Raw genomic sequence first — 24,693 nt, 5'->3', positions numbered from 1 at the left:
GCCACCCGCCAGCTCGACTGACAGCGAGCTTAACGTTGGTTTGGTTTTCCTTTTGCGATCAGCAGGGAAAGGGAGATTATCATGAGGCTCCTTTCGACCTATAATAGCTAGAATGCTGAGTGCGTTTAGTCATAGAAATCAGAAACTGCAACTCACATTTCAGAAAAAAGAAATGTGCACAAGACCTTACGATCGGTTTGGTTAGATAAAGCCGTGTTCAGACTGGACCAACGATAGACCGAGTGATCGTTTCCAGAATCCAACCCAGCCAAAGCCGGGCATCCCTATGATTTGGTGCTCCATCATTGCAAAGGGTTTTCTTTATTAGGTGCTACGATCTTTGGCGTCCGTTCACCGGATTCTTCAGTTACGCGGAGAGGGCCGGCGCGGCGCGGCCTTGTTGAATCCGTAGCCGTGCGACGTTGTGCTTGGCACTAAAGAAATGGCGCTCGGAGTAGAATGTTCCGAGCCGCAGTTGTTTATACGCCAAGACTAGGATCACCACCATCATCCTGCATTCCTGCTGCAGGGGAGACGAACCCAACCGATCTCTCACGAGACGAGAGGCGCGCGAGACGATCGCGGTCGCAGCCTGCTACCCCCCGCATGTCTCGCACGCCGCCCCGATCAATCAGGCCGCGGGGGTCGTCGCGAATTTGGTGGCGAGAGACTGGGCCGCACGTTGGGGGTTATTGGGCGGGGGCAGGAGAGGGAGACCAGACGCCGGAGTCAGAGGCAACGCAACACCTCCACCGCGCCCAACCAACCTCCTCTCCTCTCGCTGAGTCTCTCGTTTCCGACGGGGTTTTTCTATGCCGCGCGTACGGAGGTTGCCGCCGAAACCGTAGGAAAAACGCAGGCGCGTTCATTCCGGCTTGTCTGCTCCTGTTGTTTCCTGTGTGCTTCGGCGACTATGTGGCAACTGGCAGGAGAGCAAACCGACCGATTATTTTAGTGGAGGTACACGGATCGGTAATCTATGATACCACTGGAGGATACGCTAAGCACATGGCTGTGATCACTTTCTGACGGTTTTGTTTACCTGCTCCCCTGCCTAAAAACTAAAGGAGGCATTCATTCATTCTGCGAATCGGTGTCTGCTACGGTACGATCGTTAGGAGGAACAGAGCTGATCGGCATTATGACTCCCATTTCAATCAGGTGCTTAATCGAGCTTCCGGCTGCTCTCTGCCAAGGGGAAATGGTCGAGGTCTTGTCGCTGCGCAGGTAGCTTATCGTTTTCAGAGGTCGTTCGTGGGCGTAACAAACTCGGTGATGTCCAGGTGTTCCCACACATGTAAAAGGCTGCTTGGCAAATCACCTAATCAAGATCGTACTACGTGCACATCGGTATCGAAACAGCTATGGGGCAACGCGATGGAAAGAGGAGAGGTGCAAGATAATGCAGGGAGCACTGGATCAGTCAGTACATGTGGCTGCATAATTTTGACAAGCACTGGGAGATGATGGTTAGTGTATCTTAGTCATACAGGCAACCGCAATGGTGTGTGTAGGGGGGGTCCTCCCTAGTGGGGTTTCGGTACCATGGAATTCATGGATGAAGTGGGCACCTATTTGCTTGCACATCAGCAAGTTGGGGGCTACAGCAACCATTTGAAGGAATAAACAAGGCGTTAGAATACAATCAAGTTTTGGCATTTGTATAGTGATTTAGGTGTATTGTGCTTTTCTGGTAAGGTCAAGCCAGGGCAGATTATGACTCGTCTGGCGCGTATGCATGGGCTACCTCTCTGGTCAAGCTTACAGTTCATTCCTGGCTGCTAAACCGTGTCCATTTCACTTTCCAAGGATATAATGGTTGCACAAAAGCTGTATCCAATCAGGAAATCAAGGTACAGGGCTACAGGTTGAACGAGAAGCTGTAATCATTTTGGATCTTGTCTTTCCCTCTGCATTTTCTCTATTCTCCCTTCTTAATATAAAGATGATATATTCAAGAAAAAGAGAAATCAATCGTAGATTTGAAAACAAATTAAAGAAATAATAGTTGTTGCGAACGATTCTTCATACTATACACATTACTGTATTGCTGAAATTTGAGAATATGAAGCAACAGCTAATTCAAAGCAAGCACTATTCAGATATCTCGGTTCACCGATTCATCCATCCAGGAGGGCAAAGCATGTCTCTTTGTCCAGGTATCTCTTTATTTTACTACTGTTAAAATCATGGTGAATGTTGGATGGATAACAACTGGGAATTGACTGATGAGTGATGGTTCTCTTTCTCAACTTTGTGTGGCTCCACTATGGAGGCAGACACATTGCACCATTTGATTCTCGTCTTTGCTGTCTAGTCTCAGTTATCAGATTACGTGTAAGATTCTAGTGGCTTATGCATGTCATAATCACTTGAATTGAACTAAAGACGTAGGATACTTGTTTAGCTTTATCTAAAAAATCACTTCATGATGTTATTAGAAAATTTTCCTAATAGCTGGCTAATTGAACCATAGAAATATCTGAATATACAGTGTCGCTACCCCCGTATGTGTCCTGTACTCCTGTAGTGCTAGGCTACTAGAAGGTCCTAATTTACTCCACCAAGTGAAGGCCGTTCCTTTTGTTGACAGTGAATGGCCCACCTTTGGGTTGAGCTGGTAATGCGACTCATATTTTTAAAGGATAAACGGCCATGTGCTCCCGTTCACAGCTCTCTTCAGCGGTTAGGCGATCATAGGACGGTTATGTTTATATGCCATCTCTTGATCTCCCTGTTTGTAGCACGGTATCCGGCCTCTATGCATTTTACTTCTAACGAAATTACTGATGGGCAGCTCCACTGCCACAAGCCCACCTACCTGTTCAAAAGAAAGCAACTACTGTAGTGAACTCTTCTCCGTTCAGCGTTCACTCTTCAATCTGCAGTAAATTGAACCTGAAAGCCACAGCAGCGTTCCTTACCACTTACCACTTCAGGTAAAGAAGTCGCATTAAGCTGGCAGGTTGCGGGTGTCTTTGTTCCGGCACTGCCGAGAGCTCTCGTTAGCGTAAACCTGCTTCCTCCTTATCCTCTCTTGTTCGGCATCTCTCGCTAACACAGGTGGTTACGGTATAAGACACGTGGATTACAGCGACGCGAGCATGGAAAGCATTTGGAAATTTGGATGGCCCGATCACACCCAGTCGCCGTCGCCATCGCCGTCCTTCCCGCGACCTGTCCATTCGTACGCAGTACACAGGAGCCGTTGCTTTCGTTCTCGCGATCATCAGGGGTTATTCAGCTGGGCGAAACACCATGATCAGGTCGCTGGACGGACAGTATAGTACGCTAGCACTGCAGCCTAAGACTTTGATGAGATCTTGGTCTGTGCAGTCTGCGTCCATACGTCTCTTTCAGGACCACCAGTCTTGAGTCTTACGATTTACGAACAGACGGTTTCCTGAGCCGGGGAGAAGACACCCCAGATTTGTTCCTTTGCACATCCTAGTCCTATCTTTCACGAATATTTTGTGTTGTCTGTTGCAACTAGAATCAGAAACATACTGCCTTTCTTGTTGCATTCGGTAGCAGCTTTTTGGTGGCAAGTGGGTTTGGGTTGTTTTCTCTCTTCTTTCTTGCCAGGATTTTGCTGTGATCCTGTGATGCGTGGATTTCCACGTAAACAAATTCAGAAAGCCTAGTGCGGTGGTATCTGGTATGAATTGTGTGTGATTGTGAGCCGAGGGCCGAACCCTATCACTTTTCACTGGTAATGGTTTCTGAGGGCTCCTCTTGCTCTTGGCATCAAAACAATGATGCCGTGCCTGTTTGATGAGACCCCGCCCCTACCAAGATGATGTGAACGGAACGTAGTGAGGGTTTCGATCCGTTTGTTAGGAAAAAGAAGCTTCGATTAAGACGTCGATTCCATCCCATGCCATTTCTTTATTTGTAGGAAAAGCTTTGATCTCGTTGTTGCAGTGCAGCGAGGGATTGACAAGGCATGACAAACGTTATGATTGAGCTGGATAGTGTGCACAATGATTAAACTTTAGTAGTTTTGAAGCAATAAACTTTAGTAGTTTTACCGTTATTTCAAGTGGAGACCTTTCTCTTTATCTTAAAAAAAAGTGAAGACCTCTCTTTTCCCAAGTGGAGTGAGTACAGTCAAGCTATCTTTTTGCTACTTCTTCCTCCTTTTATTTATTGTAATTTTTTTATAGCAAAGGTGGATGAATTGTCGTTGATGCGTCGTCCCTGTTTATGAGAAAGAAATCCTGTCCAAGATGAGCCTATTATGAAGAATAATATGGGCCCTTCTTTCTAGTTCAAAATAAAAATAACAGTTATACGCCCCAAACAGCTTCCGTTGTAGTCTAGCTGGTTAGGATACTCGGCTCTCACCCGAGAGACCCGGGTTCGAGTCCCGGCAACGGAATCTTTTTTAGCTTTTTTTTGCAGCGTTCAGCGTCTACTTTTCTCATCTTGCTCTCCTTCCTCAATTTTTTTTTTCGTTTTCTTGCAACTTCAGTCCTATGTAAATCAATTAGCAATGTGTGCATTCCATCGCGAAGCTCACCCACATTACCACTGCCAGTCGCGACATCCGCGTGACCACACCGGCACAGCAACCACAGCGCGATCTTGAACCTGCCGGCACAAAGCATCGACCTGCTGTCCTGCGTCACTGAAAAGGATTTGCTAACAGGCGTCACCCCGCGTCAGGCGAGGGCTAGAACCCGTCGGCTGTCGCCTGTTGGGGTTTTTTCCAATGGTGGCTACTGGCTAGTGGCTACTGGCGCGAGTGGCGAGGCTGGTACGCGCGTCAAGCGTGCGGCGGGGAGAAAGAGAGAAAAGCGCGACCTAATGCGACGATGGCCGATAAGAGGCCCATTAGAGAAAGTTAAGTCTTCATCTGGGCCCAAATTACGATTTCGATGATGGCCCTTGTATCCCATGGCTAACACAGCAGCCCAAAAACTTAGCCCACGTATCCCATGGCTCTTTCACACGTTCGGAAAACTCTAACCGAGACGAAATCGGCCTCGGTCCGTGCTGCCGCAGCGTCTGATTTCGTCGGTCGACTTCTCTCTGGCTTATGGCGGCGGATGCTTTTACGCGACTGAAGCCACGAGATCGACCTTGTGGCATCGGCTTGACTGATCGACAAAAAGCAGAGCGGGGCAATCCTGCTCACCACTTGAATAGCGATAAAAGAAACAGATCCATGACATAGAGTACTATGGCGGGCGTGGCGAGACCCCTGCGCGTGGTGTTATCACGGTGGCGACTACGAGGCAGCCTGCGAGAGGTCCAGATTCGGTGGTTTCACCTGTCAGGTAGAGTGTGGTGTTGCAGCAGTATTACAGCGGAGGGTCCCGCATGGTGGTGGCCTTCTCGGTGTGGTGCAGTCTGTTTCTATCAGTTTCCTTATCGACGCCGGACCATGCCTGGAGATTCCGTCGTATTATGAGCGTGGATGTTGGTGGGTGCCGCCATGACGAGTGGAGTGATGAGGCCACGTTGATGTTCCAATTTAACCGGTCGGGTCTGGCAGTGTTGAGTTGAGTGACTACCCGCGTTGATGTCCTAATCCAACCGGGTGAGTTTGTTTTATTTTTCTTTTATTATTTTTATCTTTCCAATCCGCAACTTCTTCTTTTTTCAATATAATCGGCAGCCTGGTTCGTTTCGAAAAATGTATAAATTTAGCATTGACTAGAACAGCTCGTGCTGCACGTTTATCAGAGAGGTCAGGAGATCACAAAAGGCAAATTTGGAGAAAACAAAGGCCGTGATCGCCCAAACAAAAGGAAAAGAAGGGAGGGCCAAGACACAGGAGCCCAAGCAGCCAACCTTTGTTGATCTTGAGCAAGGTACTCATCAGACTCAAGGAGGCGGGGTGGATTTGGATAATGATATCAGAAACGCCATGCTCTACGCTGTAAGTCCAGCATCATCTCAAACTCTAAACCCCCACTTCAAAACAGTTAACTTTCAGCTCTACGTCCCTGCATCTTCGATTTCTAGGGTCTGAACCATTTTCCATTCACCTTGTTTGATTTGTTAGCTTTATGCCCTTAATTGGTCTGCTAATGGTTTTTGCATTATGCGTTTACACTTCCCTAAACTCTTCTTGTGCTGTTCATTGTTTTGTAGGATATTTGTTTGCTGGTGCTGCGTATCAACCTCGTCGGTGTTGGGATCATCATTTTCATGAAGATTCCAATTTGGCCAGAGGTGGGTCTAACCTCCTTAATCGGGGGCCAGATGTTTTTAGTATGGTCTTGTCGATGAGAGATCGCTATATTGAAGAGCGTATGGCGGAGAACGGCAGTGCTCCGACCTAAGCAGTGTCAATGTAATGTCGCGGACTTATAACAGAAGAAGGGCACCAACAAACTTGTATTATGGTGCTGGACTGCTGATGCCCCCAATTAGTTTATTAATGTATGTAACCCCGCATTATATTGTAATAAGGAGGCCAGTTTATTGTCTAATATCTGTGTGGTTGCAGCCTTAAGAAGAATATGTTTGTTTTGCCCCTCGAAATTTTTACGTATTAGCTAGTCATGATCTTTGTTGCTGCTGTTTGGTCAATGGGACATGCAGGGTAGCTGCTTACTTAACCAAGGGTTGCATGGTCCATGAAAATCAATGGGGTGGGGGTGACCGTACCACATGTCCACGTTGTTCTTCCACGGCGTGCAAAGTCTGCAATCTGCATCCCTGTTCTGATCGGCAGGTGGCTGCACGGTCCAAAGAAGAGCAAGAAGAGATGATCCGATTATCCCAGTGATGCCTGATGCATGGCGGAGTGATTCCTCCGGGATGCATGGCGGAGTGATTCCTCCGGGCAAGTGTACGATAAATACAAAGCTTGATTTCTTTTTGGAGCCGTTGCGGTCAAGTTTCTCTGCTAAATTTGAGGGAGTCCTAATAAGTTCCTATTCTTTGTGCCAACTTTGCCCGTAATTCAGTTAAGAGAGGTGAATAATGTTGTGGAAAGTGCTAGTAGAATATTATGCTCTCTTTTTAATTTTTTACTTATCTGAATAAACTCTCAGGTTATATATTATTTGAACACGTTTATCTAGTGATTTCAGTATACATAGTTGCATTCAAAACAACATTGTGAATGCTAGAAAATAGTTGCCCTCCTAATCAAAGCCCCTTCTCCCGAGCAAAACTTGTATAGCGGCATTCAAAACCACATTGCAAATGCCAGCACATGTACCATATTTCGAACGATTTCACGCATCACACAGCGCATATCAAATGCTCGCTAGCAATTCACGCATTCATCGATTCAAAAAAAGATACTGCCTGCCGGGCAGCCGGTACAAGAGCAACCAACTTCGGAGACCCTGACATTGCCAGATAGGAGAAGCTAGCCACAGAGATATCCTTATACTACTGTAAGAAGGCATCAGCAGCATAACGGAAAAGGTAAAGCTCAGTCGAACACCTTGAGCGCGTCGTACTCCGGGCCGGAGATGGCGTCGGCCATGACGGCAGCTGGAGTGAGATTGCCATCGGCCTCGAGGAAGAGACGCACCAGGTTCTTGGAGTAGCCGCTCACCAGCGCCGCGCCCTCCTGCGCCGCCACCACCGGCATGGAAGACTTGGACGTCCCCAAGTTCCAGAACACCACCTCCGGCGCCGCGAACCCCTCGTCGCTGAAGCGGTTGCTGATGCCCTGGTACTCCGTGTCCCACGCCGACGCGGGGCCGGCCCACCCGTCGAAGTCCATGTCGCTTAGCACGAACACCCTCTTCACCATCATGTCCCTGCGAAGCCCGCCCGCCACCGCCGTGCTCAGGATCTTACTGAAGACGCCCTGCAGGTTGGCGCCCTTCTTGCGCGGACCGAGGGCCGCCACTAGCGGCTGCAGCTTCTCCTTGAGGTTACCGCCGTGGAGCTTGTGCAGCTGGTGCGTCTCGTCGAAGGTGATCACCCTCCCCTTCCACGGCTCCTGGCTCAGCTCCGAGATCAGGAGCCCCAGCGCGACGGCGGCCGAGACCGCAGGGTCCGTGGCGGCACCGGTGAGCCCGCAGACCGCAATGCAGTTGTCCAGCCGGCCCTCCGCGGCGAGGGCGGAGACCATGCTGCGCCACTGGAGGTCCGCCGCCTCGTCGTGCTCCCCCTTGAGAGCCGCGGCGATCAGCTCGTGCGGCAGCACCGCGCCAGCGGCCACCCTTGCGTGGCCCGTGCGCACATCGTCGAAGAAGCCGACCACGCGGGGCTTGTCGCGCTTCTGGAACACCTCCTTGTACTTGTTCATGGCGACGGACGCCACGCGCGCGTACGGAAGTTCGTCCCACTGGCCCGCGCTCATGTACACCTCCGGGAGCTCGAGCACCTTGCGCAGCGGCACCAGGACCTCGCGGCGGAGCAGGTTGCGGACGCGGTAGGTGTAGTGCTTGTCGGAGAGGTCGAGGTACTCCTTGTTCGACTCGCGCGGGAAGACGCGGCGGGCGATGGCCTCACAGAGCAGGGTCGCGCGGTCGTAGGACGAGCGGAGCGACGGGCACCACTTGGCGGCGAGCCCAATCTTGGAGGTGTCCCCGGCGCGCAGGTGTTCGACGTCGGACTTGAGCAGCTCGGCGAACGTGTCGGCGACGCGGTCGTAGAGGTGGCGGAAGGCCTCGTCGGACGCGTAGCGAGCGAGCGCCGCCTGCGCCAGCTGCGCCTCCTTGTTGAGCCTCTCCTTGGCGGCCTTCGCCTCGTCGACGCCGCGGCGGCGCTTCGTGCGGCGGCGACGGCCGTCACCCTTGCGCTGGTCCTCCTCGCGGGGGCCGTGGAGGACGAGGTAGAGGATCTCGGGGAGGTCCTTGAGGCACCCGAACCTGGCGAAGTTGGCGAGGTTGGCGGCGAGGGTGAGCGGGTGGCGCGCGTGCATCCAGAGCGCGGCGGCGTAGAAGCCGTCCCTGTCGGATTTGCCGAGGCCGCGGACGCCGCGGAGGTGGCAGACGAGCTTGAGGGCCGTAAGCGCGTCCCGGGACCAGGCCACGTCGAGGAGCGCGGCGAGGTCGGCATCGGAGGTGACGCCCGGGACGACCTGGAAGAAGAAGTCGACGCAGGGATCCCCGGACGAGGCGTACGCGAGCGGCTGCGCGGACCGCGACACCACTTTCTTCTCCGTCGAGTCTTCATCCATGGATGAGTTCTCGTCGGAGGAGTAGTCGGGGGACGAGCCGATCGTCGGCTTCGGCTGTGGCTTGGGATCGGCGTTGAAGGCGACGGCGACGGGAGGGCCGACAAGGGCGGAGGCCGGGGCCATGGCGGGCGGCCGCTGAGGGTTGCGGATTGTGGTAGGGTTTTCGATCGAGGCGAGATCGAGATGGAGGGAGGCAGGGGTTTGGGGGCTGGAAGGCGATGGGAGATGAGATGGGTGCGCCGGATTGGAACGAGATTTATGGGAGGCGGCGGCTTCGTGGGCGTGGCGAGCAAGAAAGGCCTGCGAAGACGGGGCGTGATGCGACCGACTCTGAGGGCTCGTTTGGAATGGCCAGGGGGTTTCGACTTCGCAAATGTCCCGTAGCAGGTGGAATTGAAGTCGTGAGGAGCTACTTTTTTCTTCACCGGCTTCATCTTCTTCCTAGTTCATTTTGAGACATTCCAGCTTCATGCTACAGTAATGCACGGTGCTAAGATGCCCTTTGGCAAGGCTTCGGCTGCGGCTTCTCCATCAGCAGAAGATGAAGCCCTGTCAAAGGGCCATCTACAAAACGGCTAAGGGGAAGAAGCCTCCCGAAATCCGCTCTCTGGAGCCATTTGAGAGAGGGGGAGTCGAAAAAACTGGCTCCTGTAACTCTCTCCCCAACCCGCATCCCCATCAGACCAAGACACCCCTGAAGTTGAACGCAATTATAAGAAAATTGCCACTACCTCACCTGGACGGCTGGATGCCGCAGCCATCGGTGTGGCCCCGCCCAGCCTCACAACTCCGCGTGAGGTCCCGCATGCTTGCCACAGCATGAGCAATCGACAGGGGGCGATGGCGGGCACTGCGGCGCGGGGTGGAGGCGGCCGGCGTTGCGACGCGAGGTGGAGGTGGACAGCGCTGGGAGCAAGGTGGAAGTGGTGTAGGGGAAGAGGTGCGGCCGGAAGGCGCCGGTGACGCGAGGAAGGAGGCGAGGCGGGGGGGATCGAGTAGAGGGTGACGGTGAGGTGGGGGGTCGAGCGAGAGCCGAGCAACGGGGAAAATGAGGGCAGGAGGCGACGGAGGAGTGGATAAGGAGAGAAGGGAAATTAAAGAGAGGAGAAACAATAAGGGAAGAAAAAGAGAAAAATAAAAAAAAGATAAGGGCATACATTTCATCATTTTTATTCATGTTACGCAACTAGGAGAAGCCGTTTTGCCAAACATTTTTCCATCCAGACAAGTCGAAACAAAAAAACTAAGAACGCACCGCTGCAGCCGTTTCAGCCACAACCGCAGCCTTGCCATACGAACCCTAAAAATAGTGCGCGTTACTGTAGCGTGAGGTCGAAGCCCCTCTAGCCTAAGTCGTGCTAAAGGGGGCTAAACCTGGGATCCTATGTGATGAGGTGGGTTGTGGGTGCGGCCCTACCTAAACTAGTGTTTTCATTTATTGTGCAGTTCCAATAAAAACTTTCGTTTCTTCGATAAGATCGGGCATTGTGCATGACCCGTGGGGGTATTTGGATCGCTGAAAGGAAATTTTGGTGAGAAAATCACCACGGATCAATAGAACAGCGGTAGTTTAACATGAATTATTTATGGCTCCCGCTCGTTCCCCTCCCAAAACATCTTTTGTTTTTTTGAGATTATCCCCTCTCAAACATCTAACTTCATTAAAAGGAAATCTTCACCCTCTCTGCGATACACACATAGCTTTCGTTTTGTTTGTTTGAGAGGAGAAAAAAACGGCCCACTACTACTACTTGCCAAATGGAAAGGAAAGATAACATGGGCCCAAAAGGTCCAGCCCAATGTTACGATCCGACTACTGGGATTAAGATAACGAGATTCTTGTAACAAGTAGCAGTACAATTCGAAGTCGACATCTCGCCGCCGACTACGGCGAGATTCGCCGGCCAATCGAGGGGGTGTTTGATATCTGACCTTTAGCAGTATCATATTGGATGTTCGAATGCTAATTAGAAAGATTAAACATGAGCTGATTATAAAATTAATTGTAGAACCATTGTGCTAATTCGCGAGATGAATCTATTAAGCCTAATTAATCCATCATTAGCAAATGATTACTGTAGTACCACATTGTCAAATCATGGACTAATTAGGCTTAATAGATCTGTCTCGCGAATTAAACTCTATCTGTGCAATTGGTTTTATAATTAGACTATGTTTAATACTTCTAATTAGCATCCAAACATCCGATGTGACAGGTGCTAAACTTTAGCACGAGATATCCAAACGGAGCCTAAGCAACTCCGAGTTGCTATCCAACTTGCTAAGCTAAAATTTGGTAAGTTAGTAAGAAAATCGTGATCCAATAGAGTTGCTATTTGGCTCTCCATCCCATCCGACTTGCTAACTTTTTCTCACACTTGCCAAACTTGTCAAAGTGTGGATCCCACGTACAATAATTGTCAGAATGGGGAGTGCAAAATGAAAAAGGTGTTATAGTGCGAAATAGAGAGCTGTTAGAGTGGGTGGAAAGTGTATATTTTTAGAGAGAAATTTAATTGTTGGGATTTGAAAAATGGAAACAGTTGGAATGACCAAGCAACTTAGTATGAGAAATCTTTTTACCAAGAGTTAAAAATGGGCAGTACGTCGAAGATGCTCTTACAGAAAACCTGGTTTACTCGGTCGGAGCCGTGAGAAACAAGTAGGAGCAGGTTCCAGTCAGGATGCTCAGTTCTTCCAGCTTGGACCGTAATACTTGCTGTTGGGCTTCCAAAGGCGACGTCGAGTTGGGCCAACATCCTGTACTGGGCTTCCATGATCTTCGGGCTAATCAGGCTCGTGACACCCAAAAACTTGTTCAGCTTGCCGATGGAAAAGACTCAGAGGAGGTAGTGAAGAGGTGCCGCGTGAGCTGCATTGCTGCTGCTACCTATACGACGACTCGAGGGTTGCTATGCTATGCCTGCCTACACGAGCTGCAGGTACGCATGCATGCAATGCATGGTGATTGCCTGATTGGTGCACTGGTTGTCGATCAACCACCCTGCTGGACTATCTTTCGGAGTTCCAGGCCCGAGCTTGGAGCCAGGGAGAAAGCTCGATCAACTAATTGATCTGATCGACGCATCCATGCATGGTGATTGTGTTTGTTGGACGAATGCAACACCTGCACAACCAAAGCCCGCAGGCGCACCTGCACAAGTGCAACACCACGAGGGGCGCGCGGCTTGAGCCAGCCCGAGCCCGCGACTCGTTCAGTCACAAATACTAGAAATGTTCTGTAAATGTTCAGAACGCTTCAGTCACCATTCCGTTGTAGTCTAGCTGGTTAGGATACTCGGCTCTCACCCGAGAGACCCGGGTTCGAGTCCCGGCAACGGAACTTTTTTAAAAATCTTTTTACTATGTGTTTCGACGACCCTGCCGAGCTGAGCTCTGTTTTAGTGGAGAGGCGAGCCCGATCAATCAAAACTGGCATCCGCTGGACTGCGGCCTCACGAGTACTCCTAGTACAGGGTTCTTTGTGTAAAGCATTCACGAGTGAGCACTGCCATATGTTCCATCTTTGAGTACACGTCGCGAGACTACCACAGCAGATCGTACATCACCAAGAAACCGTGCTGCTGCTACTCTCCTTGAATTTGGAAAATGAAAACACAAAGGCAGCACGACCCTCTGCTCCTATGTTAACTGTAACTGCTGCACTCATTCTTCTCTCTCTTCTGGAAGCAGAAAGAAAGCGGCCGTCGCCGATGCATCACTCGCGCGAACAAAGGAAAGAAAATCATGCCGAGTCGGATGGGTTTGTCTGCCAAAAGCCCAAACCAACGCTATCACGGCTACGACCCCCGAGAGAAGGCCGCACCGGCCGGGAACCGGCGTGCCTAGGCGCTCTCACTTTTGTTGCCAGGAGCCCAGGACGGCCGCTGGTCCACAGGTACCCTGTCCCCTGTTTGCTGCCTTGCTGGAGCTCCCAGTGATCCCGTAACGTAACGTCCTTCCCCATCGGTTCTCCCTCTGGATCGCTGCTGATTTACCGGTGCTCCGGCTAGCACGTTTGGCGCGAAGGTCGTGTACCCCCATATGACCCCGTTGCGTTAACTGAGCGCGACAGGACTGGCTGGTTGAGAGGTGGAGTCTGTCCGGGGCTTTCCGGTGCCCGAATCTGCCTGTACGGGACGGGTTGGGTCTGGGAGCACGGTTCGTGGCTTCATGCAACCCTGTAGGTCACGGCATCACGCGCACGGTCCGGACGGGAGGAGTCGTTGGCGGCTTGGAGCTGCCGGCCGGCTGCGAGCTGGATCTGAGCGGTGGGTGGACGAACAGAAGAGAACACAGAACAGCCAACGACGACGTACGGACGCTCAGGGAACGTCCGGTCCGCCATGACAAGTTGAATTAGCTGTCTGACACGTTGGATGAAAACAAACACGACAAAGATGACGGTGCTAGATGATATAGCACCACGTTTTCGATCGCGTCGATGGCCTCTCTCTGTTGTTCGTCCCTCGCAACAGCTGCAGTGGCCAGTGGATCGTTCTATGACGCTGACGCAAGTAACGATCAGCTTCCGTACGGAAGTTAAAAGCGGTTGGCAGTTACAGTAATAAATGGAGGACGTCTGTCGTTTGAGGAATTGAGGTGGCCGGAAAGTGGCCGTAAAAGGCTGCAGTACTGCACCGCTTGCTGTGCCTGCCGGTGCCTGCTGCAGATGTCGCCTGGGAGGCTGGCTGGGACCTGGGATCCATTCATCCATCCTGCTAGGGCCCTACCCTCTCGCCTGATGGATCGCCCAGCCTGCCTGCCGCGGCAGGAGGCACGTACCCATCATTTCGGCCGACATCCAGCAGACCTCACGCTGTCACGCAGCACGCTCACACGCAGGAAAAAAAAACTTGAGCACTTTTTTTTTAAAAAAATTTGGAACCATATTCGTACGTAAATCGGCTGAATTTCATATTATAGCAAGTTTTACAGCTTCAATACTACTAGCTTCTTGTCCACTACGCTACTGGGAGTAGCAGTGCCAGATCTGCTAACACATCACCGTGCACGATCTTTTTTCCAGACCACAGAAACGAGCACAGCTCCCCCTGACACGGAGAATCGGGATCTCGGCGTGTCACTGGACACTGAACCCGCCCATGTCGACGACGACGGGCGGCCGGCCACGAGGGCGGCGGGGGACAGTGAACCCCCGGAGTCCCCGTCTCCCCAATCTCCATGCACCCGAAACCCCAGATTTTAATTAGAGAGAAAAAACCCAGATTTTAAAATGGCGAAAAAATAAGGGGAAAAGTTGAAAAATATTTAAGGCGCATCCTCCGATTTCCCAACTCCCCAGTAGCCAAGCGCAAGCGGGCGCTCGCATTTCCGCGGTCTCACGCTGCCACGCAGATCAAATCTCAAATCTCAGCAGCAGTACAATAATCGGGAGGTCGCCACCGACCCCTAAGCTAGAATCGCGCTCCACTCCAGTGCTCACTCCCGCACCGTACGCTTCGCTTTTGCCCGCCTACGCCAGCGCCACCGGCCGACGGTTGCGGGGGCTCGCCGGAGGGCGGAGGAGGCAGACGAGCAGGAGGGTGGTGGTAGGGCGGGGGGACGGCGCTGGGTGGCCGACGCCGCGGGAGATGAAGGCCAAGGCCCTCCCCTTCATCGCCTTCGAGCACAAGCGGTTGGTTTCCGCTTCAACCCCTGCCGCGCGCATCTCGGAGACGTGTTGGTTGGTCTATGCTGTTTCGGGGGAATTTTTTTTTCGCGGAGTTCCTGCTCGAGACTTCCGCTCCTGTGTTTCGGAGATATTTTGGGATTTCGCGGGGATCTCGATCCGGGGCGAGAAATTGGGGGCCGAATTTGGGCAATGCAGCGCCTAGATCTCCGCATTTCTTTACGTGATGAATTGCTTTCGTTTTCAAAATGTTCGAATTGTGGTTATATGATGCTTGCAGGATCTGAGCGATGCGAAACTGCCCGATTTTTTTTTAATACTAGTGCAAGTGAAATGCTTCTGATTTTTTTAATACTAGTGCAAGCCGAATTTACTGAGCGTGATGGGTTTTTAGCAAATTGATTTGTCCCAGGCTTCTGATAAAGACGACTTCACTTCATGATTGCGGCATTTAGCTACCACTAGTACATTTCTGACTGACGCGTTGGGTGGTGGTGCAGGGACGCTTATGGCTTTGCTGTGCGGCCACAGCACCTGCAGCGGTACAGAGAGTATGCAAACATCTACAAGGTGGAGCAGCAGTCCCCCTGACGATTCCTACATTTTGTACCATGTTTGTTCATCTTGCTGAGTTGCATATACTGTGCTGCTGGCTCTGCAGGAGGAGGAAGAGGAGAGGTCAGAGAGATGGAAGAATTTTCTGCATCGGCAGGCCGAGGACGGAGAGTCATCTGGAGAGGATGTCAAGGTTGCACCTTCCAACGAGGATGACGGACCTGCTGGCAAGAATGCTGATGATGCAAGGTCAGACGAGAAAACACTGAGGCAGCCAAGACCACATAAGATCCAGATATGGTCCGAAATCAGGCCCTCTTTGGGCCACATCGAGGAGATGATGAACGCACGTGTCCAGAAACAGCAATCTTCTTCTGTTAAAGAGGGGTACACGGGTGATGAACTGCACCCTGGTAATCCTGAAGAGAGCAAACCATCGGAGGATTCTGATGATGAGTTCTATGATGTAGAGAAGGTTGATCCTAGCCAAGAAGTGTCTGCAGCTGACATTGCCAATGCTGACTCTGGTACAAATAGAGGTGCAGACCAAGAAGATTATTATCCTTGGAAGGAAGAATTAGAATGCTTAGTCCGTGATGGGCTTCCAATGGCTCTGAGAGGAGAGGTACGGCTTGCATTTTTCTAGAACAGAATTGACCTATTGTTCTATTAAAACAGCAAACCCTTTTGATTGTGGGGACAGCTATGGCAAGCTTTTATCGGTATTGGAGCTCGTCGGGTGAAAGGGTACTATGAGGGTCTCCTTGCTGCGGAAGGTGAAAGAGAAGACAGCAAATGTTCCGATTCCCCGACTACGGAAGGTGGTGATGGAAAACCAAAAGCATCTCAGCCATTTTCTTCTGAAAAGTGGAAAGGGCAAATAGAGAAGGTATGTAGATTATTATGAATTTTTTACTGCAAACAGGATACAGTATGCATTTGTTAATGTCATCTTTTACTTTGGAGCCTTTTAGGATTTGCCTAGAACATTTCCAGGGCATCCTGCACTAGATGAGGATGGCAGAAATGCATTAAGACGCTTGCTCACAGCTTATGCTAGACACAATCCATCAGTTGGTTACTGCCAGGTACATCTCTATCAGTCTATCTTAATGCTTATCATATGGCTTTTCATGTCAATGAATGGCATTGGTTTGTTGGAGGAGCCCTTCCAGCATTGGGATATTGGTATTTGAAGTCTAAAAACATGGCCCACCACATGGACACACCCTTTAAAGTTTCCATGAAAAAGTGAAATCGATCATGGCCAAATCAGTCTTGTAGTTTTGCTACATAAGTTGTTTTTACATAGCGTGGTGGTACGACTATCTGTTGAGACAGCGCTCACTGCCCTGTGCAATGGTTGCAGGGTCACAGGCTGGCCCCCCCCCCTCCCCCCAGTCTTTTAATTATTTTATAATATAATTATTAAACATTTGCACTCCCATGTTCACTTACTACTTGATGCTAAAATTAGTCCTAAAAATAATGCAGGCAATGAACTTCTTTGCTGGTTTGTTACTTCTACTGATGTCAGAAGAGAATGCATTTTGGTAGGTTATGCAGTACAACTACAATGTTCAGCTTAAGTGTTGATTGCATAATTGTACTGCTGAACTAAACATCTTTTTGTATGTTTTCATGGGGTCCACAGGGCATTGACAGGCATTATGGATGACTATTTTGATGGTTACTTCTCTGAAGAAATGATCGAATCTCAGGTAGTATAAATTACGATTTTCTTTATTTTAGTGTTTGCATGCTATTGGGTGGTTTGACCTTTAATCTTCTTTATTTATTTTTTACATTATCTGCATTTTGGTTTCCCCATAGGTGGATCAGCTTGTCTTAGAGGAGTTAGTCCGAGAGAGATTCCCAAAACTAGGTGACTTATTCCTTAGATATTCCATGATTTTACCATATACTTTCTGTATGTTAACAGCACAAGTTTGACAAGAACATTCATGTACTTTTACAGTAAATCATCTTGATTACCTTGGTGTACAAGTTGCATGGGTTACTGGTCCATGGTTCCTATCTATTTTCATGAACATGCTTCCCTGGGAGAGTGGTAAGCTTCGTTTTGCGCTTTTTGAAACATTTATCCTTTTCTTTTCAAAAGATATGTCCTCTGCTCATGCAATATAAACTGGGTTCTTGAGAACTGCCATTTTGAACCATAGGTCCTTTTAAGAGATCACGATTGCTATTGCAATACTGTCACAGTAGCACTTTCTACCCTCAGTATTTGTAGTGTTCCATTTAATATATGTCTGTAAGGTCTACCGCCATTAACTTTTTCTTCGATTTGGTGTCTTGTTGATATGCGTGTCAGTAAGCTTGGACTAATATTCTGTTTCTATAGTACATTACGAGTTCACTATTATCTTCTCTAAAATCATGCTTACCATTTTACTACTATTTAAACGTTTCAGTTCTTCGTGTTTGGGATGTGCTTCTCTTTGAGGGAAACCGTGTGATGCTCTTCCGGACAGCCCTTGCACTGATGGAGTTGTATGGTACTGGGGTCCCTCTTTTGCTTTACACCAAACCTAACAATTATCTTCGAAGTTATGTCCTGGATTGAGGCTTATCACCAACGTTAATTGCAGGTCCTGCACTTGTGACAACAAAAGATGCTGGGGATGCAGTAACCCTTTTGCAGTCTTTAGCTGGCTCTACTTTTGATAGTAGCCAGCTTGTTTTAACAGCTTGCATGGGATATCAAGCTGTAGGTGAAGTAAGGCTGCAAGAACTGAGGAATAAACACCGGCCATCTGTTATCTCTTCAATGGAACAGAGAGCAAGAGGCCTTCGTGTCTGGAGGGACACCAACAGTCTTGCATCTAAACTATATAATTTCAAGCGTGACACTGAACCATTGGTATCACTATCAGAAGAACAGTCAAATGACTCAACAGATGGCGATAAGAACCAAGAAACCAGTTCTGGGAATATGAATGATATGTATCGTGGCCTCACTGTCAACTCTGAGATTGACTCTTTGCCTGATCCTAAAGATCAGGTATCCTTCTCACTGTACTAAACTTTTTTTTCTCATCTCCCAATTGTAAAGCAGTGGTTTCATTGAACTTACGGGACAAGCTGAATAAAACATGTCCATTAGTTAGGTTATTCGATGTTCAATCTATTTATGTGAAGTTTACATACATCCTTTTTTCGTTTTTGCTGGATATCTTATCCGAGCAATAAGATGGGTGGTCAGAAAAGCAATAGATGTTACATTTTCGCTTTTTTTAGAGCAAACTCCTTATTTATTGAAGTAGATGACGTAACCATTCCTGTAAGAAATTGAATAACATCTACTAGTTTACATATTCAGCAAGGACTCCTGTTCATAATCTTATAGCATATCCTGCATTTTCTCGCTATGACAGAACTCCTGGCAATAAACGTAGGTCTTATAGTTAGCATTAGCATGCTTCCAAGTACCATATCCCCAGGAATTATAGTTACAGATTATGTTTTGTGTTGGCATTTTGTAGCAACTTTTGCAACCTGTATACACTCAATCGTTGAAATCTGTATAATCTAAGAATTTATATTTGGTTGTATTATCTCAGGTCATCTGGTTGAAGGGAGAATTGTGCCAGCTGCTAGAGGAGAGAAGATCAGCTGTTCTGAGGTTGGTTTCAAATATCCTAGACTGCAACCCTTAGGTTGCTTGAGTCATTTCCTATCCATAAAACATGAACAAACATGTATATGCACCATTGTAAGTGATCAATTTTGGAACTTTAGTCAATCAGGTAACAATTGTATACATGGCACTTTTTTAGGTGTAAGTGAAGGTAAATAGGGAAGGTTTCGTGATACTCCGCTTGGGAAACAAGTTGATTACCCATAGTGTTGTAATCAAAATATCTGTTCCCACAAACCCTGTTCTCTAGTTGACTAGGCTACATCATCTGGTTTATAAAATGGTCTTGATGGTTTGCAAGCCAGAAATATAGTATTCATTTGCGATTCCATTAATTTCAATAATTGAGTAACTATATTTTTTTTAGAAAATAGACCACCTCCGCTTTATTACAAGAACAAAGCATACATAGTTTTACATCGCTATATCTTCCTACAGTGCCATGCTCATGTAGTGTGCCCTGCATTTTACAAGAGTCAGTCTCTTTGTTTTGTTTTTTAGTAAATCACCAGGGGGGACGATGGGTCCCCACCTGAATTATATTACCACAGGATGCTAGCTTGCCGTTAATGGTAGTTTACAAATGTCAGACCAAAGTCTGGAGAGTTGAAGATGGGGAGGTGTGAGTTTTTACATCAGCATTTACATTACAAATTTGGAACACCAGAAGTTGCTCACATGGCGGTGTGGCTCAGGGAAGCGATGGCGCCAAAGGGTGGCCTCAGATCCGCAGTTCATCAGTCTCTTTGTTCAGTTGTTGCTAGGATTAAACATAAGTGCTTACATCCTTGCATATTGAATTATTCTTATTTTTCTCTACCATCTTTATCCAGGGCTGATGAACTAGAGACAGCACTGATGGAGATGGTTAAGCAAGATAACAGACGTGAATTAAGTGCAAAGGTAACCACAAAAGATGGTTTTTCATCTCTGCCTGACTGTTTGTTGAATTTGTTGTGATCCAGCATGTTGAATCTGAAGTTCGCAAAATAGTATAACCTCTTTTCGCGGCCAATTTATCTGTTAGAATGTGCTTCCTGTTCAATTAATTGTTATTAATTAAGTAGCTAATCTTTCTAGATAAAAGTTTCTTGTTTCCTTGGAATATGATTCTTTTTATATTTTCTTGTGCATCACCTAGGTCGAGCAGTTGGAACAAGAGTTATCAGAGCTAAGGCAAGCTCTATCGGACAAACAGGAACAGGAGCAAGCAATGCTTCAGGTGCAATGCTTACCCATCGCTGCTCTAAACCTTGTTACCACTATGTCATATGCAGCTACTCACCAACCAGGTGAATTGCAGGTTCTGATGCGTGTGGAGCAAGAACAGAAAGTCACAGAGGATGCACGCATCTGTGCTGAGCAAGATGCTGCTGCTCAGAAATATGCTTCACATGTGCTCCAGGTGAATTCAGTTTGAGCTACAATCCATGTTATTGTGTTTGCATGCATGTCTTGATCTGACTCATGTGTGACAACTGGTCGTTTTTTTGTATAGTATCTGGAAGACAGCATTGAGTTTATAATAGCCTTTGCAATGCATTGCTTTTTCCTGCTCTTGAAAAAATGGTTCCTACTGGATTTGTAGATTTTTATATGCAGATATCAGGGCCAGTCCTGAGATTTCAGGGGCCTGGGCGAGACTAAAAGCCCAAACCCTTTCAATAGTACTAGTAAAAAATGATTGCTCAGCAAGACTAAGTTTTTGTAGCAAATGAATCTTTCTTGAAAAAACTCGTGTTGTCAGATGCATAAGTTCTAGATGACATGACTATGCTGAAAATTAAAAGAAACAATATGTAGTAGCTGAAAGCTAGCTAGCGTAAAGCTACAAAGGCATGCATTAGATCAACTTACAGAAATATCACCAATTACTATGTAGACTGTCAGATCGAAATGACATCCATCCCTTATCAGTGTCCAATAGTCCAGTTGCTGGCCTGTCGCTTGCTTTCCTGCTAGCTGCTTGCGTTGGTGCTTGGCGCCCTGGTGCTCTCTGCTGCAATAGGCGACGGGCCATGACATTAGTAGTACTGCATACGTTGTACCTGTGGGTCCTGTAGCTTCGGGGGCCCAGGACGGCCGCCCCTCTCACACCCCCTCAGGACTGGGCCTGGCAGATATGCGTTGCGGTGCATATGCCCTGATAAGACTGATATCTAGGTTTCTTTAAAAAACTACAATGGCCTATGCAAAAATATGGGTTTTCCTGCTCTTAAGAATGAAGCAAGTCAATACTTCCTTGTTCAATGTTATGATTTGCTGCTTGTATATTCGGTTATGTATACAGGAGAAGTATGAGGAAGCTATGGCTTCACTTGCACAAATGGAGAACAGAGCAGTTATGGCAGAAACAATGCTAGAGGCGACGCTTCAGTACCAATCTAGTCAGCAGAAAGCACAGCTGCCGTCCCCTTCTCCTTCTCCAAGGTACCATTGCCCTGATCTTGTTTAATGAAATTATTATCAGATTGGTACTCATACTGGCAAAGTGGCAAGGCAACAACTCTAAATGACCAATTTATTGAACTTGTTCATTCTCTTTTGTCTTATCTGGTAACATGCTACTCCCTCAAGTTAGGATCTTTTCCCCCAAACACAAATAGTGATTTGACCAATAAATATTTCCTTGCGAAATGTTCCACGCATTTGCTGTTATGGTTCTACACTGCTAACTTGACAGTTGACACTGTTGCTTAATCTTCATTCCTTGAAGGACCCCAACACGAGATGGAACACCTGGCCAGGTGAGCCAAGATTCATCACAGGAGTTCCAGCCTAGAAGAATAAGTTTGCTTGCCCCATTTTCCCTCGGCTGGCGAGACAAGAACAAGGTACTTTCTTTTGGCAGGTGGATTATGATTGACTGGATATTATATAAGCCTTTTTATTTCAGTGCAGTAGTACACTTACACTGGTAGTAACTTCTTTACCCAAACTCCTAAGTGGAGGGAAGTCACAATCTCATTCCTCTGACTGTTTCTTTTCTTTTCTTCTGAAAAGATGCCAGGAGCTGTGCCTTGCATTAATTAGAAGAAAGGACTTGTGACATCAGAAAACAAACACTAACGTTGCTAACAGAAGCAAGGATAACTACACCAGAAAAGCTACTAAGGGATCCATAAAGCTAAACATAATACACCGTAACCAACCAAAACAGCAACATAAGCTAATCTGACTATCTGAGAGTAAAAAAGCTCTTTGCCTGTTCCCCATGTGCTCATTGATAAGGTAGAAGACCTGATCCATGACGGCATTTTCATTTTGGGAAATTTTGCTCATGCACATGTAGGTGGCAGAAATTGTTAGTTTAAGAATGATATAAGCAGCCTGTGTCTTATACTTACTGTGAGGAGGTTAATGATGTGATAAGGTACTAAAAGTTTTGTGCGTGTCTATTGTCAGACTGAGCTTCTAGCTGACTGCAAAAGGAGCAAAAACATTTCACTATATTGTTTTCTGGAATTTATGAGCTCAGTAGTGTGATCCCTGAAAGATCCTGTGAGTGTCATGCCTTCTGTCATTATAAGAATGGCCGTGCAGAAGATAGAACTTGCCATGAGTTGTCTTACGTTATGCAGTCTAAACCTAGTAAGACTTTTTATGCTATAAGATTTAGCTTAAATCGTATTTTTTATAAGTTCAGACTACTATTATACTGAAGTTCTTCCGAAGTGGTTCAATATGATATTACTTCGTGGTGAATATATAAGCTCGGACTACTATTATACTGGAGTTCGTCCAAACTGATGTTGCAAGCTATTGGTTCGTACAATCGTACGTCCTCATGAACATTTTAGAGGGCCTGGATTCTTCTCTATTCTGGAAAACAACATTCTTTGTTTTACTACTTCTCTTCGAGATATACTATACAGTTTCTTGGAGTGTTCATATGTAGTTTGATTTGTCGCATATAAGCTTCGGGCCTTACCTCTTCTAGGATGATTTGACTTTCACTATACAAGAACTGTTATGCTTTGCCTGATTTGAAGTTATCCGTACCCTGCCTTGGTTCTCACAGGGCAAGCAGAATGGCACCGATGAGTCAACAAACGGCAAGCTTAACATTAACACTGAAAGGGTTGAAACACCGAAGAAGGACGATGAAAAGCAGGGTGGCTCACCAAAAGAGGGTGAACAGAGAGTAGAAACACCCAAAAGAGACAGCGAGCCCAGATTAGAGACACCCAAGATGGATGGCGATATACCAAGTGCCGAAAGGAGCGCAAATGATATGGATGGGCAGGAAGATCAGCTGGAGGAAATAAAATTGGATTGACATCCTTTGGCTGGTCTTCACCAATGTTGTTAAGCACAACATAAGGTGCCATTTTTTAATTATGTATTGGTAATTGGTGTATTTAGTTTCCCCCCACTTTTTGCCGTATTTTAGGTTTATAGATTCTTTGGACAGTAACTTGAGGGGACAGAACAAATAAGTTATGTTTTGCCTGTTGATTTTGTCGATTGACTGTAAGTTATATATACTCATGAAAAAAAGAAGTACCAAATAGGAGGTAAATTACAAAGCAATTTCTGGCCACTGCTTCTGCCCTGAAGTAGAATGCTGTGCCTTCTTTCAATCTGTTCCATTCGGTACAGGTAACTGCGTGGTTCAGCATATGCTGCTGCCATTGTTTTCACGACGATTTGCCATGTCTGTCTATATAGGCAAGTGATGTCCGCGCGAGCCAGGCGCCCAAGTGTTTGCTTTACTTTACTGTGCCTCCTTTTATAAAAGCACAAGGGCACTCGGAATACCTTTTTTTTTCTTCACAGGTCTACTGTCAGACGTCAACATCTTCTTGTCAACAATGTGCCTTTCGTGCGTCCGTGCGTCGGCGCGTGCATTCGGACGAGTGGTGTCACGTCCTGCCAGTGCCAGCACTTCCGTGTCCGGGCTTTATACGAACGACCACACGCGGGGACACCCGTCAGGCAGTCAAAGTCCGTCCTTGCGAGGTGCTTGAAGTTTCTTTCCGTTCCCATTGGTTTACTCGAATGTTCTGTAACCAATTTGAAGAAATTTTCTGCGTACATTTGCAAGTTAAATGCTAGTAACAGTTATTGATTTTACAAGCTTATTAATACACTATCAGGGCAAGGTAGGTTGAATTGCTTCTTTCACATCTCTCTAAACACAGACAACATCTGGCAGAACGAACTTTGTTGGCTAGAGTTGAATACCCCGGTTGATTCACAAGCATACTACAAAATTCAATACGAACCAGTCCACAGTTTGAAAGCTAGATTGCGTTTCGGTTGCGATGCTACCCTGCGTACAGAAGATGCCAAGATCAAGACATGGCCACGGTTCAATGAACGGTGCAGAAAACCTGGTGCCCCACCGGACCACACCAACTGACCGCGACGCCCACGCGGATCCTGATTCGTGACACTACCCCTACCATGCCGGCCTGCCGGGCGTGCGGGGCTCACAGCTTCACTCCAAATGGAGGAGCCATCGAGAGCGAGGCAGCGAGCGCAGTCGCCACGCAGTAGCGTGCTCACTCACGGATACCTTAGGGGCTGTTTGGATACAAGGTGTTAAACTTTAACAGTGTTACATCGGATGTTCGGATACTAATTAGGAGGACTAAACATGAGCTAATTATAAAACTAACTGCAGAACCCCTATACTAATTCGCGAGATGAATCTATTAAGCCTAATTAATCCATCATTAGCAAATGGTTACTGTAGCACCACATTGTCAAATCATGGACTAATTAGGCTTAATAGAT

At 47.7% G+C, this 24,693-nt stretch overlaps 2 protein-coding genes and 2 non-coding genes across 4 annotated transcripts; 3 read left to right on the top strand and 1 right to left on the bottom strand.

Moving 5' to 3' along the window:
* Nucleotides 1-4,308: 4,308 nt before the first annotated feature.
* On the top strand, nt 4,309-4,381 carry TRNAE-CUC. The gene has a single exon. It is a non-coding gene; the product is annotated as a tRNA-Glu (tRNA).
* A 3,018-nt stretch (nt 4,382-7,399) lies between these two features.
* LOC101772867 lies at nt 7,400-9,226 on the bottom strand. The gene is made up of 2 exons (XM_022826737.1): nt 8,753-9,226; nt 7,400-8,620 (listed from the first exon to the last, which is right to left on the bottom strand). Exons 1-2 carry the CDS (start codon nt 9,224-9,226, stop codon nt 7,400-7,402), a joined length of 1,695 nt encoding a protein of 564 aa, XP_022682472.1.
* Nucleotides 9,227-12,373: 3,147 nt separating this feature from the next.
* On the top strand, nt 12,374-12,446 carry TRNAE-CUC. The gene has a single exon. It is a non-coding gene; the product is annotated as a tRNA-Glu (tRNA).
* Nucleotides 12,447-14,398: 1,952 nt separating this feature from the next.
* Nucleotides 14,399-23,494, top strand: LOC101775304 (TBC1 domain family member 8B). The gene is made up of 18 exons (XM_004970431.3): nt 14,399-14,741; nt 15,236-15,305; nt 15,397-15,915; nt 15,994-16,179; nt 16,265-16,378; nt 16,785-16,843; nt 16,945-17,011; nt 17,124-17,175; nt 17,269-17,361; nt 17,726-17,809; nt 17,903-18,315; nt 18,875-18,936; nt 19,785-19,854; nt 20,093-20,173; nt 20,255-20,356; nt 21,242-21,381; nt 21,668-21,785; nt 22,973-23,494. Exons 1-18 carry the CDS (start codon nt 14,698-14,700, stop codon nt 23,228-23,230), a joined length of 2,532 nt encoding a protein of 843 aa, XP_004970488.1. The 5' UTR covers nt 14,399-14,697; the 3' UTR covers nt 23,231-23,494.
* Nucleotides 23,495-24,693: the final 1,199 nt, after the last annotated feature.

The sequence above is a fragment of the Setaria italica genome, chromosome V (genome assembly GCF_000263155.2).
Source record: "Setaria italica strain Yugu1 chromosome V, Setaria_italica_v2.0, whole genome shotgun sequence".
NCBI lineage: Eukaryota > Viridiplantae > Streptophyta > Magnoliopsida > Poales > Poaceae > Setaria > Setaria italica.
Note: the sequence above shows the minus strand (reverse complement) of the source record. Positions and strands in the feature narration are given on the sequence as shown.